This window comes from Balaenoptera ricei, chromosome 5 (genome assembly GCF_028023285.1).
Source record: "Balaenoptera ricei isolate mBalRic1 chromosome 5, mBalRic1.hap2, whole genome shotgun sequence".
Lineage (NCBI taxonomy): Eukaryota > Metazoa > Chordata > Mammalia > Artiodactyla > Balaenopteridae > Balaenoptera > Balaenoptera ricei.
In genome coordinates, this window is record NC_082643.1 from 41,345,504 (window position 1) to 41,359,997 (window position 14,494).

The 14,494-nt window shown below is 34.8% G+C and overlaps 1 protein-coding gene across 3 annotated transcripts in view; it reads left to right on the forward strand.

Moving 5' to 3' along the window:
- MAPK10 (mitogen-activated protein kinase 10) overlaps nt 1-14,494 on the forward strand; it is a 181,594-nt gene that overhangs the window by 38,765 nt on the left and 128,335 nt on the right. For 2 of the 3 annotated variants that reach the window (XM_059923980.1, XM_059923981.1), the window contains one exon: nt 8,268-8,437. In XM_059923980.1, the coding sequence (XP_059779963.1) occupies nt 8,268-8,437 (170 nt within the window). Of the gene's footprint in view, nt 1-8,267; nt 8,438-14,494 lie in introns of those variants that run through there. The other variant, XM_059923982.1, reaches the window with a different exon arrangement.

Consider the following 14,494-nt stretch of genomic DNA (forward strand, 5'->3'; position numbering starts at 1 on the left):
TAACTTTAAGTTGAAGCCAATGCTCATTTGCAACTGCAAAAGTTCTAGGGCCCTTAAGAATGATGCTAAATCTACTCTACTTGTGCTCTAAGATGGAACAAGACCTAGATGACAGCACATCTGTTTACAATATGGTTTACTGAATAATTTAATCTCACTGTTGGGACCTACTGTTCATAAAAAAGATTCCTTTTGAAATATTACTCCTCATTGACAATACACCTGGTCACCCAAGAGCTCTGATGGAGATGAAATTAATGTTGTTTTCATGCCTGCTAACACAACATCCATTCTGCAGTCCATGGATCAAGGAATAATATCCAGTTTCAAGTCTTATTATTTAAGACATTTTGTAAGGACATAGCTGCCGTAGACAGTGATTCCTCTGATGGATCTGAACAAAGTAGATTGAAAACCTTCTGGAAAGGATTCACCATTCTAGATGCCATTAAGAAAATTTGTGATTCAAGGGAAGAGGTCAAAATATCAATTTAACAGGAGTTTGGAAGAAGTTGATTTTAACCTTCATGGATAACTTTGAAGGGTTCAAGACCTCAGTTGAGGAAGTAACTGCAGATATGGTGGAAATAGCAAGAGAACTAGAATTACAAGTGGAGCTTGAAGATGTGATTGAATTGCTGCACTCTCATGATAAAACTTTAACAGATAAGGAGCTGCTTCTTATGGATGAACAAAGAAAGTAGTTTCTTGAGAAGGAAACTACTCCTGGTGATTATGCTGTGAAGATTGTTGAAATGGCAACAAAGGATTTAGAATATAACATAAACTTAGTTGATAAGGCAGCAGCAAGGTTTGAGAGGACTGACTCCAACTTTGAAAGAAGTTTTACTGTGGGTAAAATGCATCAAACTGTTTTGCATGCTACAGAAAAATCATTCGTAAAGGGAAGTCAATCGATGTGGCAAACTTTACTGTTATCTTGTTTTGAGAAACTTCCACAGCCTCACCAACCTTCAGCAACCACCACCCTATCAGTCAGCAGCATCAACATTGAGGCAAGAGCTTCCACCAGCTAAAAGATTATGACTTGCTCGAGACTCATTATGGTTAGCATTTTTCAGCAATAAAATATTTTAAAGTTAAGGTATGTATTTTTTTTTTAGACTTAACAGACTACAGTATAGTGTAAGCCTAACTTTCATATGCACTAGGAAACCAAAAAATTCATGTGACTCACTTTATTGTGGTGATCTGGAACAAAACTCGCAATTTCTCCAAGATATGCATGTACTGCCCTCATTCCGTAAATAAGGACACTAGGGCTAAGATTGTAAAAAGCTTGCCCAAGTCCTCACAGTAAGGATTCTTAGATAAAAGCTGAATTTTTACCCTTTGTTGAAATCCTCACTCTAGGATTTCTCAAGTGCAAAATGATAATACTAAGTCTTACGTGAAATGATTTATTAGACACCTAGCACAGCATCTGGTCCTAATACTAGCTTGGTGCTTAGTAGGTATTCAAACAGTACTAGCTGTCTTCCTTTATATATAAAGAACAGGCAGGAAGAAGCCATGCCTGCCTGCTCTACTCTTGATTACTGTTATGTGCTTTTTCACATAATTGAAAATTGTGATTAAACATAACTTAAGCCTTAGAGTTTTTACTGCATTACTGATTTATAATAGGCCATTGATTCCACAGAGTAACCATCTCTGGGCCAACTAACATAAAAGTGATGTAGATTCCACACTGTAATCCTCCTTGAAGAGTAACACTTCAAGAAATTGAATGGGGAAAATATACTCAGGACAAAACAAAATCTAATCCTTTATGTCATTAAGGATTTTCTCAGATATCCCTCTTTAAAACTAATATGTAGATAATTTGATTCGGATTTTAAATGGATTGAACACATGCCTTTCTGCCATAACAAACAGAGTAGCAAGCATTGTTTCTGCTGACTTTATATAACAATCTTGGAGGGGCAAGAGCAACTCAACATGCTGGCCATAACTGTAAGACTGAAGAGCTCAATATCACTTGTGTCAAAAGCAGAATCACCACTTCTGGCAGATACTTTTAAGTATCCAAACGACAATACTAAAATAATATCCAACAGATTGATCAGTTCATTTTCTGGAGATGCATTTTGTAGCGAATTCATCTTGGCTATCCTGTTGAGCTAGATCAGTGTTACATCCATAACATCTTCAATAGTGCCTGGCATATAGTAGGTGCTCAATAAACATTTAACAAATTCTAGGCAGCTCTGAAAATCCAGCTTTCCATCACCAACACAAGATTGTCTACTTCAACCCTGAATTGTTTAGTGTTATGTTCAAACTCCAGGCTGAGACAATTGATAAATGAAAGAGAAGGATGTGTTATTCACTCATCTCTCTCAAGCTATATTCCTACAGCTCACCTTATCATAAGAAAACCACATCACTGTTCTAAGTTATTTTAGCTGAACTAGTGAATGGTTTAGTAAAAGAAGAACACATGTTTTGGAGTTGGACAAACTTTAATTCATATTAATTGGTACCGTTAATCAATAGTTCCAAGACTTTGAGCCAATTAACAGCTCTGTATGCCACTTTCCTCATCTGCTGTTAGTGTTAAATATAGTATTTAACAGAATACAAAGTTCACCTTTACTAGGTAAGTGACTAATGCTGGTTCACCTTTCTTTCTCCCCTTGTCTTATTGAGAGTTGATATCATATAAGTCATATGAAACATATATCTATGTCTTTGATGAAAAAATACTGTATCTACTGCCTGTTGTTTGATTCCAGGGTTATTATATAAAGAACTACTGAATATTTTTTCCTGGGGTTGAGTGCTAGAGAAATTTTACCTTTCCTATGAACTACTGTATGGTATACTTTATGAAATTAATGAATCAAAACTTGCCACTCACTGTGGTCTTGTTGTTGTCATGTTTTTCCTTTGGCTTGCTGGAAGCATGACACTAACTTTTGTGCTCAAGGCAGTAGATGTTCAAAACTTAAGTCTTCTGGTAAAACCGTCATCTCTCAGCCTGCTTTATTTGACATTTATTCTTAAAACTGGATTTAATGGTTTTATTGTTTCTATATCTTTTATGGTGAGCTGTACAAATCCTTTTTGAAACCACACAGAATATAAATAATAAATGAACGAAGGAATAAAATGACTTGGTTTCATAGGTGTTAAGTGCAGAACTAATCCAGGCTTGGTGCTCTTTTCAGCTGAAACTGAAAGTTTTATTGAAGAGAAACTAAGGAAACTTAACATCTAAAAATTCTCAAACCTTAATGTTTCCTGCTCAGGAACTGACTAGCAGTAACACAGGCCAGTCATGCACAAATGAAAATGGGGAGGGAGTGAAATACAGGTTATTAAATCCGAGAAAAATGCAATCAAAACTTTGGACACCTGCAGGATAAGATCAGTAATGTGGGACATTTTTCTTTTCAAACTCCATAGCTATGGGCTAGCACCTGAACTGATGATAGGAATCATGACACAAGCCCTTTCTTATAGGTCTGTGTAATATGCTGTCTTTTCACAGAACAGATTATATTCAAATTTCCTCTCTGCCTATCAAACTGCCAGCAGCAATAAAGCCTTCTTTGAATTTAGCTTAAAATTTTTTTGGCAGATGGGGGGCAGGGAGGAAATGAGTTTGCTTTGAATTTTTTCAAAGAAAAATTTATTATGTCAATATAAAATAAATCATTGAGTCATTTAAATATAAGATTAATATTCAGTAGGGGAATGAGTTACTTTTAAAATTAATTTGAATCAATGATAGAATAGACTATTCTAAACCTGTAGTTATTTTGAGCAGTATTGATCTCCAAAAGTCACCACTGTGATGTTTTTCATTTTTAATATAACATTTCTGATTTATAATTAATTTAATCATCTTAATTTTTTCTCTGGAAAAACACGTTTCATTTTGACGAGCATTTATGAATACCTGTGAGTTTCATACATTCCTCCCAAATGTTTTAGTATAAATTTAATATAAATAGATGATGGAATGTTTATTTTCATGAGATAATTGAGAGAAAATTGACTGGACACTCTTTTGTAATTGTGAGATAGGAAAACACATCCCAGGGAAAATGACATCTGGGCCTGCTTATAGAGATGCTGATACCAAGGAAAGTCATCATGGCATTATTTTTAACTTCCACATCCTTTGTTTACTTGGTTTGACCTGCATTTCCTCCAGTTTTTGCCTCTCCAACTAGCCTTTTTTGAATGGTGACATCTCTTACGTCTCCTATTCTCTAAAATAGTGGTTCTCGAAGTGTGGAACTTGTTAGAAATACAGACTCTTGGCCTTATCTTAGTCCCACTGAATCAGAAACTTTTCAGGGACTCAACAATCTATGTTTTACAAGCTCCTCAGGTAGTTCTGATCCGTATTAAAACTTCAGAACCCCTGCCTTAAACTATTGGCCAGTCATGCCTTCCCAATACGAATTTCTGATTCTTCCTGTCTTGGGTTCAAATCATCAGTTCTGTGATCTGAATAGGAATATACTAAAACATATAACTGGTGAAAAATCTCTTCAGCATTGATAATATTTTTCCATAGTGTGCTTAATGGCATATTTTCATAGGCTCATTTTTAGAGAAAAGTTTATATTTGGACTTTATAGTCATGATAAGACTGCATGGAAATTGAGGAAGGAAATTCTGTGTGTGTGTGTGTGTGTGTGTAAATTCACAGATTTTACAATGATGATTTTTAATCTTATTGTGAGAAATTATATGCTTTCAAATGGATGAAAAAATCACTGAGTAGCTTTTATTTTAGAAAATGTGTCAGGGCATTAGGTATTTCATTTGAATAGCATTTATTTGTTTCTTTTTGACTGGGAATACTTTTGTAGCTAAAATTTTGCTCTGAGTCTAAGCTCTATGATTGTTTTAACCATTTTACCAAACTACCACCAAGTCTGTATATAACTTCCCCATTACATGAAAAGTCCTGCTCCAGATATGCACTGGGAAAAATTACAGGGTACTTCTCAGGTGTGTGAACAATTGCTGTGATGAAATGATATCCTCCATTATAGCACTTGGCCAGCTGGTGACCTGTCCTTAGTACCAAGACTTCGTTAGTTCTTGAGTCTGGAGCAGCGGGTGTCTTTCAAATACTTGAATCTGAGATGTAGGGTAATCCTTGTCCTAACTAGGACTCTGGTTTCCAGTTTGTGTTTGCCATGAACAATGGAATTTGGCAATATGTAAAGACACCAAGTGTGTGTTCCCTGATGCAGAAGCAGAAATATTATTTCTGCTGCATAATAAGTGTTTTACTTTCCAAATATCTCAGGCAGAGCTGTATGATCTGTTTCACAGGCTTCAGGCGGTCCTTCCACTCCAGTGTGTGATTCTCAGTATGCATCAGAATACTTAGAAGCCTTATTAAAACAGAGTGTTGGGCCCCAGAGTTCCTGATTTAATAGGTGTGGGGTGGGAGTGAGCAGTCTCATTTCTAACAAGTCTACAGGTGATGCTGATACTGATGGTCCAGGGAGCACACTGTGAGAATGATTTTCTAATGCTGCCTTTCTCAAAGTCAGAGCCTCAGATCCTCAAATCAGAATCACCTGGACTGCCTAGTAATCTCCAGATCCTCAGGACCTATGCTGATGACCTGAATCCAAATCTCCAAGGTGTTATGTCAGTGATTTGTATTTTATCAAGCTCCCCGGGTAGTCCAAATGCGCACTCACATCTGAGAACCAGTTAGAGGGGAGGACTGGGCATATAGTTTGCCAGAGAAAACACAAATCAAGTCTCTTTCCAACATTACCAATTTTATACCATGACTTGGCATTCATGGTTGTTTTATACATAGTAGTTGGATGAATTAATGATAATGAATGAATGCAGGCAATTAGTTGCTACTCCCTGTTTGATCCTAACATCTTTTCTTTATTCCGCTATAAAATATATTTTCCATATTTTAACTACTTGCTTATTTTACTGCCTTCATCTAGATGGGGAACTTATCTTTTTTTGTATCTCCAGTGCCAGAAGTCTAGAACATAAAGGTCATTACATATGATTACTACATACATGCAATGCAGTTGGAATAGCGATGTTTCAGAGGTGAAGAGAATATGTGGGGAAAGGGAAATAGATTACTTAGGTTTGATGAGACTAATGTGTGCTAAGAATTTTGTGGGTGGTCAGAAACTAGAGTAGTACAGGATGTGAAGGGTCAGAACATGACAAATGGCAAGTCGGGCACTTTGTACCAAATTAACCTTGACAGATGAAATTCATTTGTTAGTCCAGCTCCAGTTGCTTTTTTACCTTTCCTTGCCAAGGGAAAAAAATGACTTTAGTAGGGTTAGTTTACTGATACATCAAAAAGTCTAGCGTAGAAATGGACTATGGTGTAGAGAACAGTTCCTGATACTGTCGTTGAAATAAAGATCGTTATAATGTTCTTGTTTCTGCTATTGTCCACAGCCATTGTCTAAATTCTAAACCCTGTTTAGTCTCCATGAATGGGCTCACAATGCCCTGATTCTTAATAGTGTTGTTTAATTTCCTGTTCTGTACTTCATAGACTGCCTCCTGGATTTCAGATCTCTCATGACTGTATTTGTGAATTACCTGAATTTTCAGTCTCCATCCAAACAACCTAGATTCCTAACTTATAGCCCACTCTGTTCTTTGAGGTCTGTGTGCATTTGTACTGGATTGTTGCTAGCGTATGTCTCCCAGTCATAGGCTGGTGCCTGTCACAACTGTTCTGCTCTTAAGCCCATCTGGGGTCTTAAGGTTCTTGTACTAGATTCGTAGGTTTTGCCACCCTTGTCCACAAAGTCCCCATTGTATTCTCCTCATTACTAATGCTGCCTGTCTCTCATCCAAGAGGATACAGGGCAAATCAGTTTGTACTCCCATTTCAATTTTTTAAATTAGAAATGAAATGCCAAAAATGTCTAAAGAAATGACTTTATTACCAACTACAGGTCCAGAGCTTAAGGAGGTTTAAATCTTCTTTCAGATTATATGAGAATTAGATTTTTGGAGGTCAGTATATATTAAAACCATACAAAGACCTTTAGTTTGGATTCTGGGCTCAGAATATTAAAGCCAGTTTTGCTTTGTTTTTCATTAATTAAAGCTTTGACATACTAAAAAGAGGTAAGTATGTAATTATTCATTGTGTGGGAATGTCCCACTCATTACAGGACAACCAGCATTGGTCAATAAGCCACGTCTTCTATTATTGTCGCACACCAAAACATGCCCACAGGTCTCCCAAATGCCTGCTAAGGGTTAGTGTCACCTCTAAAGAGAACCACTGGTTTAGAGTATTCAATTTTCAAGTGCTGGAACTGGGAAGGAACCCACAGAGCATGTGAGTGCTCAAAACCTGAACAAAATCAGCAAGAAAGAGACGAATGACTATTGGGTAAACATCCGCCAGTGTGTGCCACAAGGAAAAGGCTAGATAGTATTCTGTAAGGTTCCTTCTCACTACAGAATCCAAACTATTTAATGTCATAAAAAGCAATGTAAGATCATTTATGGGTAAATAATAATCATGGATAATGGATACTTATATATATATTCATAAATCATGATTTAAAATAGCAATTTCTTCAATTGTTAAATATAATTAATAGAACTTCTCTTATTGATAAAAGATATAGCAATTGAGATACTTAAAATCTAAGCTGGCAATAAATAAAAAAGCTGTCATGTGGCATTTTAGAACAGTGTTAGTGACTAAAATTTTTCAATGTTTAATGCAGTAGCATTTTTGGTATTATTGAGAGCAAATGAAGTCAACACTATTTAATTCAAATTTGCCTAATTAAAACTATGCATTATTTTATATCTCAGTTCTTTCTGAGAAAAGGATGTAGATACATTCTTTCATTCTTCCTTATATGGCTGTTATAACAGATGATCAGGGATCACCTCTGAAATACCTAACATAGTCTATGGGGCCAGTATATGTTCAGTAGGTGTTTGCTGCATAAATAAATGGTTTTAATGAAACATTTCAGAAAAGATGATGCAGATCTAAGAATATTTTATCATAAATAGTTTTAATATTGAAAACGAATTTTTCTTTGCATTTTTTCTAAGATATTTTACTCCAGGTTATCTTACATGGACTAATATATATATTTTTTTCTGTGTTAAATGCAGGTTTATATAATGATTACAGATGCAAAGTATTAGTAATCATTGAAAGAACAGGCTTTTCTGTATCTCATTGTCATTCTGGTTTTTCTCTTGTCTCAAGTTTTTGTTGTTCTTTTTCACAGGGATTCGATAAACAAGTGGATGTGTCATATATTGCCAAACATTACAACATGAGCAAAAGCAAAGTTGACAACCAGTTCTACAGTGTGGAAGTGGGAGACTCAACCTTCACAGTTCTCAAGCGCTACCAGAATCTAAAGCCTATTGGCTCTGGGGCTCAGGGAATAGTTTGGTAAGTGGGATGGATTTAACTTCTATTTTTAGAAGGAACATTCTCTATGTGTTGACTACATACACAACACAAACACACAAACACAAATAAATAGCATGACTTGAGGGGGAAAAATCCATTCTACCAAAGAAAAAAAATTTATGAGCCTTATTAGTAATTTACTAACCATTGCCTAACAATATGTACATCTTTGCTTGTGACTAGTTTTTCTAGTCACAAAAAAAATCCATTATGCAACAACCATAGAGAAACCAAGAAAACCAGAGGTTTTCTAGCTGTTGCTAAAGCATTTAGAAAATTTTATTTGGATGTTTTCACAGCAAGAAATGAGGGAATATGTGTTCAGATAACCGGCAAGTAAAATTCCCTACAGTCTGAAGAAGTATAAATGAGATCTCAAATGTTCCAGTGACTTTTAAAGTTCAATGTTTAAAATTCAGTTGCCTATTAGAAAAAGTGGCATTTAAAAAAAATGTTTGTTGAATATTTCCAAAATGGAAAGATTCTGGGCTCCTTAGTAACTACTCTTTTATGACATTTTGAGTGGCAAATTGAAATGATGACAAATCAGGATCTGCTTTACCTGTTATAAAACTCTTGCAAAAGTGATGATAGATTGATAAGGATTTTTTTTTAAGGTAGTTTTAACGTGCAATTTAGCAACCAAATGTATTTAGTATGAACTTATTAGTATAATAATTTTCAGTTTGGTGACTCACAACTATAAGTAAAAATTTAGGGCATGAACTATAAGTATACACGTATATTTATATTTATTTATAAAGGATTTACTTATAACAATATATTTGTTATGTGAATTACTGCTAAATTAATAATATCCATTTAAAAACAAAAACATCCCTTTTAAGAGATGAGATGAAGTTGAAATAAACATTATTTTAAAATAGATTTTATCTTAAAACTCCCTTTTTCCACTCATTTGATTTTTCTTTCTTTTTTTTTTTTGGTGAAAGAAATCTAACAGGGTACAATTATTTTTCAAACCTTCATTTTATATTTCATAAGATGATTCTAAAATCTGGTTCACTTCATTTTTAAACATTTTTTTGTTTTTTTAAGACTATTTTTTTAGAGCAGTTTTAGGTTCACAGCAAAATGGATAGGAAGGTACAGAGATTTCCCATATATCCCCTGCCCACCTGCATACATAGTCTCCCCCAGTATCAACATCCCCCACAAGAGTGGTACATTTATTACAACTGATGAACCTACACTCACACATCATAATCAACGGAGCCCATAGTTTACATTAGGGTTCACTCTTGGTGTTTTACATTCTATGGGTTTGGACAAATGTAAAGTGACATGTATCCATTATTATGGTATCATACAGAGTATTTCCACTGCCCTAAAAATCCTATATACCCCACCTATTCATCCTTCTCCCTACCCCCAACCCCTGGCAACCATTGATCTTTTTATTGTTTCCATAGTTTGCCTTTTTCAGAATGCTGTATAGTTGGAATCAAACAGAATATAGTCTTTTCAGATTGGCTTCTTTCACTTAGTAATATGCATTTAAGTTTCCTTCATGTCTTTTCATGGATTAAAAGTTCACTGAATAGTATTCCATTTTCTGGGTGTACCTTAGTTTATTTATCCATCTACTTTAGGACATCTTGGTTGTTTCTGAGTTTTGGCAATTATAAGTAAAGCTGCTTTAAACATTTGTGTGCAGATTTGTGTGGACATGAATTTTAACGATTCACTTCATATTGACAACTCGTTTTAAGTTCACTCTCAGTGCTTACTCAATGCAAATGGTGGAAGTGCCTGGTTGGTGCACTACTAAATCATTTACTAGCACTTAAACCTCATTTATCAAATATACCAATGCTTTTATTGAAATTCACCTAGTAAATTTCAATCTTTCCTAATGTCAATCAGTAGTTGTTTTTGCAATTTGAAGATGGAACATTTTAATATTTTAAAATAATGGACCAAACCTTTTATTTTGTAGATAAACAGCTAAGTAAATTTTTATTTTCAATGTTTATTTGTTTATTTATTATGGTGCAAGGATGCAGGTGAACCTCTTTGTGACACAAAATAATTTCAAGTTGTGGTAGGTGGAATAATGGTCCCTCAAAGATGCCCAGACCATAATCTCCAGAATTCTTGATATGTTATCTTATATGGCAAAACTTTTGACATATAACTTTAAGATTAAAGGCCTTAAAATGGGGCAATTATCCTGGAATATCCAGGTGGGACCTATCTAATCATATGAGTTCTTAAAAGTGGAAAGAAAGGCAGAAGAATGGGTCAGAGAGATGCAATGAGAGAGAAGGGTTAAGAGATTCAAAACATGAGAGGACTTGCCTTATTGTTGCTGGTTTTGAAGATAGAGGAAAAGTGTCACGAGACAAGGAATGGGGTGGCTTCTAGAAGCTGGGAATGGCTCTCAGCTGCCCATTAGCAAGAAAATGGAGACGACAGTCATACAACCATGAGGAATTGAAATTTGCCAGCAAACCCAAATGAGCAAGGAAACATATTGTCCTCTAGCACCTCCAGAAAGGAACTCAGTCTGCTGATATCTTGACTTTAGCCCCATGAGATTCATGTAGGACTTCTGACCTAAAGAACTGCAAGATAATAAATTTATGTTGTTTGAGCAGCTAAGCTTGTGGTGGTTTGTTGTGGCATTAATACTAATACACATAGTATAGTAAAGATTCTACTATTAAAATGATTGCTATTCTTCAAAAAGCTGGCACACTGAACTATAGTGTTGTCAAAGGAAGGAGTTCAGGGTGCCTCTGTCAACCCTCCCCAAACTGTGAAATTCCCTTTTTCCTTCCAAGTTGCATCTTTTACCCTAGGTTATATGTGACCAATGTTAAGAGGATAAAGTGTGTTTGGGGGAGACCAATAATAATTATTAGTAAGGTTTAATTTATTTTCTAGATTACAAGATATGTTTATATTTTCTTCTGCATTCTACTGGATGGCTTGGATACCACTTGGAGAGTGGGAACACTGTTTAAGAGGTCACTGCATTCTTGAAGAACTTTCAAAGAGAAATAGAAAATAAAACAAAACCAAAAATTCTTATGAAGGAGGAGAGATAGGAGATGGAGAAAACAGTGATTCCTAGCTACTTTTTTTAAATGGAAAATTGTAGAGCATGAGAAAGTTTTTCTAAAATCCTCAGTTTGGATGCTCAAATATTCATTGGAATTGTTTCATTTTCTTTCAGATAAAACTGCCACGAAAATGAGAACTAATAATAAAAGCAAGTTGATAGAATTTAATGATTCAAAAATAGGCCCAAAGCAACATTTTGCTTAAGAAGTTAACAGATTGTCCCAGAAAGATTTGAAAATCTACTAGTACTAATAATTTTGTAGTATGTTTTATAGGGCATATTGGGCTTCTATTTCTCCTTGTGCAGGATGGATATCTCATACAAGGTCTTAGGTATAGTAACTGAAATAAACTCCAGTAAATAAAATGTCCTTGAGCAAAATTTTTACTCCAGGCTTACAACAAATTTATCGGCAAATTTGTCAGTAAAAGGACACCTGAATTCCCAAATGTTAGCCTTGGAATTTCCTGGGATTATTATTAGTCTTTTAGTCAGTAGCTGAGGGAAATAAAACTAGCAAAGATGAAGATGAAGGGGCAGAAATGGGATGGCATGTTCCTCTACCTCATCTTCAGTCTGTCACTCTACCACGGGCACAGATGCCACAATTCCAGCGCATTCCTTTCTGGACATGAATATAGTTGTCTCTTCCTCAACCTAATTTTGAGTTATCTTTGTTTACTTATCATAACCTGGGTTTGTAATGTACTATTTTTCTTGAAGATCTATTTTTGTAGTAATTTGTCCTCTCTATCAAACTGCCTTATATTTAATTTCCTTCCTATTGCCTTTTGTCAATGGTGAGTTCATCCACTTCTCTCACACTGAACACGCATCCATCCCCCAGCATGCTTGTAAAATCCACACCTTTCCTCTGTTCATGAAAACTCAGATTTGCATATTTTGAACGTCCCACACAGTCCTGAGTATAGTAATTGGGAGAAATGGAAACTCAGTATCTGGGGCACTCAGAAGGAGGTGGAGGGCAGACAATGTGAAACAGATGATTTATTTATTTTACTTTATTTTCTTTAGAGCAGGAATAAGACATGGATGAACCAATTCCAAAAGAGATGCTCATCAGCAATTTTTTTATTTTGGTATATATTACTACAAATTTCTGTGTGTGTGTATTAGAAGGATTTTTACTTTTCAAGTATAATTCTTGATATATTGGTACTTATGTCACAGAATCTCCATCCTCCTAACTTGTTTGAAATGGATTCTCATTTCTCCTGTTCCAGTTACCTTAAACTTGTTATTGGTTTCTTACACTTTGTTTCCTCTCTTTGGATGGCTTCACTGCTTACTTTTTATCAAGAAAACAAATAGGCAATACTAATATATCTTCAAAAAGAATTCACCATTATCATGCTATTTTTTCATTCACTATGGATGATAGACCAACTATATCAGTCTTAAGAATCATTAAATAAAATCTAATGTGAAATCTTTTGGAATAAGTAAAAAATTTATTTCTACCACTGAGGAAAAAATGAATATTATCCATTGAAACAAAAAGAAACAATGATTGTTCTCCTTCTCCATGTGAACAAAGAAGTCCTCTATAGTTTCCTAGGTAGGGAATTGTAAAGTGATCTATAAAATATGTTTTTAACAACAGTAGTCAGGAGCCAGATGAACAAATCATTTCAGAGCATTTTTCTGATCATCAGAAGAGGATCTCGCTAGCATTGTTTCTACTACAAGCTTCAGAACAAAAAAAGAATGTAGGAAGAAATCAACAGCAGGGAGTTCATTACCTTCTCTTACTTCCGTCCTGCTGCTGCTTGCCAAGCCAAGAAACATTTCTATTTTCTCAGTTCTTTCTCCAAAGATGATTTAAACTGACAGTGAAAGTGGTGGCAAAATTCGACGACCAAGTTTAGCAGAGAAAACTTGCAAAGTTTGGTCGCCCCTTAATTGAAAAGAGCTGATTGCACAGTTTTAAACGACAGGACGTAAAACCATATTCTTTCTTTCTTGGGTTTGTTCTGTTTGTCATCTACATGTAATTAACTGGTAAGCAGTCCCAATCCAATTTTGCAAGGTGATCTTTTACAAGATATTTATGTCAAAGATGTAAGCTTAATACTGAAAAAGCGTAGATTTATAGTGGATTATTGTAAAAAATCTGTACCTGGAAAATTAAATATTTAGAAATAAGATGCTATATACTGTGTATTAACTAAACTTTCCTAAAATTCCAGTTAGAGCAGGATGATATAGAAGTAGAAATAATTGTAGTCGTAAGATGCCCTGGAAATAATGCAGTGGATTAATCTATCTTAAATTAGATATATATTCATATATGTATATACAAAATAAATGTATAACAAATACATAATTTATAATATATTACATATGTATACATAATTTATATACATACCAACCCAATGGATTAGTTTATATTAATTGAATTTATATGCTATATATTTTACACACATGTATTTTATGTATATAGGATATAAATTATTTTGTTTTTCACAAAAATTAAAAAAATCATTTCTGGTGAATGTCCTTCAACCAGTGGTCCGTAGCAACAAGCTGCTATACAGATAAACAATCTAAGATTTAAATTGCCAGTCATGTTCAGCAGAACCTTGGGTGTTCACATATTCTTATTCCATCACCTTCCTTTGATAAGTGGATATTGGTGAGTATGGTGAGCCTGCCTAGCAATGTCCTATCAGCCCGGTCAAGTTAAGTGTTAGATAGACTGAAGAGAAGTCTTGAGTTCCTGTACCTGTGTTTTTTTTTTTTTTTTTTCTATTTAATATGGGTGTGATCTACATTGAAGGAGGGCAGGGATAGAAAACAGTCTATAAGAAACATTGTGATCCAGGAAACTTAGTTATAGCATTTTATCTAGTGGGCCCTTCCTTGGCTCAGCATTTGAAACTGCAGCTATATTATCTTTGTACATATGTATACATATGTGTTTG